This window comes from Tiliqua scincoides, chromosome 5 (genome assembly GCF_035046505.1).
Source record: "Tiliqua scincoides isolate rTilSci1 chromosome 5, rTilSci1.hap2, whole genome shotgun sequence".
Taxonomy (NCBI): domain Eukaryota; kingdom Metazoa; phylum Chordata; class Lepidosauria; order Squamata; family Scincidae; genus Tiliqua; species Tiliqua scincoides.
In genome coordinates, this window is record NC_089825.1 from 104,911,692 (window position 1) to 104,913,345 (window position 1,654).

The 1,654-nt window shown below is 42.1% G+C and overlaps 1 protein-coding gene across 1 annotated transcript; it reads left to right on the top strand.

Moving 5' to 3' along the window:
- Window positions 1-269: 269 nt before the first annotated feature.
- LOC136652873 (olfactory receptor 14C36-like) lies at window positions 270-1,211 on the top strand. Its single transcript, XM_066629801.1, has one exon. It carries the CDS (start codon window positions 270-272, stop codon window positions 1,209-1,211), a length of 942 nt encoding a protein of 313 aa, XP_066485898.1.
- Window positions 1,212-1,654: the final 443 nt, after the last annotated feature.

A 1,654-nucleotide genomic window follows, 5' to 3' on the forward strand; every position in this document is an offset into this window, starting at 1 on the left:
GTTAGTTCAGCATGGACTACCTTAACGTGGGATACAACCCTTTGTTTGTGCATATATGTATGAGCTTGGATACATTTTTAAAGTTCTGCGAACATCTAATAGTGTCAATCTTCTCTGTTCTCTGGAATGTTTCATTCTAGTGCGTAGATGCTTTGGACAGAATACATGTGAAGCACAGTGAGTTCCATCATACTATATTATTTTATCTCATTTCTTTCTTGGTACTACATCCCTTTTCCTCTCCCCCCAGATTGCTGTCCCATTAACAAATGACGAATCAAACCGTGTGGAAGGAGTTCTTTCTGCTGGGGTTTTCGGACATACGAGAATTGCAGATTTTGCACTTCCTGGCTTTTCTCTCCATTTATCTGGCTGCTCTGATGGGGAACTTGCTCATTGTCCTGACCATCATCCAGAACTGCCACCTTCACAGCCCCATGTATTTCTTCCTGCTCAATCTCTCCTTCATAGACACCTGCTTCATTTCAGCCACTGTTCCAAATTCTATGGCCAGCTCCTTGATGGACAATAGAGGGATTTCGTTCTTGGGGTGCGTCACCCAGGTGTTCTTGGTGATCACGTTTGTAGGTACAGAGCTATTCTTTCTCACTGCCATGGCTTATGACCGCTATGTAGCCATCTGCCATCCACTACAGTACGCGGTGATCATGAACCCTCATGCCTGCCTTGAAATAGCTGCTGCTTCATGGGTCACTGGTTCAATCAATGGAGTGGTCCAAACCGCAAACACTTTTCGCTTGCATTTCTGCAGTTCTCATATACAACAATTTTTCTGCGACATCCCTCAGTTGTTGATCATCTCTTGCATGGACACAACAGCTAATGAATGGCTCATTATGGCTGGAGCATTTACTGTGGGTTCATTTTGCTTTCTGTTTATATTGGTTTCTTATGGTTACATCTTCTCCACTGTCTTCAAGATTCAGTTGGCACATGGCAGGCAAAAAGCCTTTTCCACCTGCACCCCCCACTTGACTGTCTTCTGTTTGTTTTTTAGCACGGCCGCCTTTTCTTACATGAGACCAAAGGCCTTGTCTTCTCCACCTGTGGACTTGTTGGCTGCGGTTTTGTATGCTATGTTACCACCACTGATGAATCCCATCATCTATAGCCTGAGAAACAAAGAGATCCAAGGGGCTATGTGGAAAATGTCCAAGAAGAGGTTTAGATTTCATATAGTGATTTCATAGGCCTCTGTCTCTCAAAAAGATCATGTTCTGATCGAATGGTGTGAAGACATACCAGGGGATTCTTCTGTGACTGACTCAGCTTTTCAATGATGAATAAAGATAAGTCCATGTTGATGTAATATTCTAAAGCAAAATGACCTTGTACAATGCAGTTGGCAGGTATTAACTTCATGAAATCTGACTTCTGGCATGAATTCACATAAGCTTTTAATAATAATAATAATAATACAGGTATTTCTATACTGCCTTTCTTGGTCCTCAGATTTCTCCTTAGACTTTATTCAAGGCGGTTTACATAGGCAGGCAAATTTAAATTCCCATAGGTATTTTTACATTTTGAAAGAAGGTTTCTATCTTTCAAGAAACCACAACACTCAGATGTCTCTTTCTTGATCTGGTCGCACATTCTGGCCTCCATCCTCCCACGCTCAGAGCAGATGGAA

Excerpts from the sequence above, each read along its gene's own strand:
- LOC136652873 (XM_066629801.1), top strand. The coding sequence starts at position 270 with ATGACGAATCAAACCGTGTGGAAGGAGTTCTTTCTGCTGGGGTTTTCG.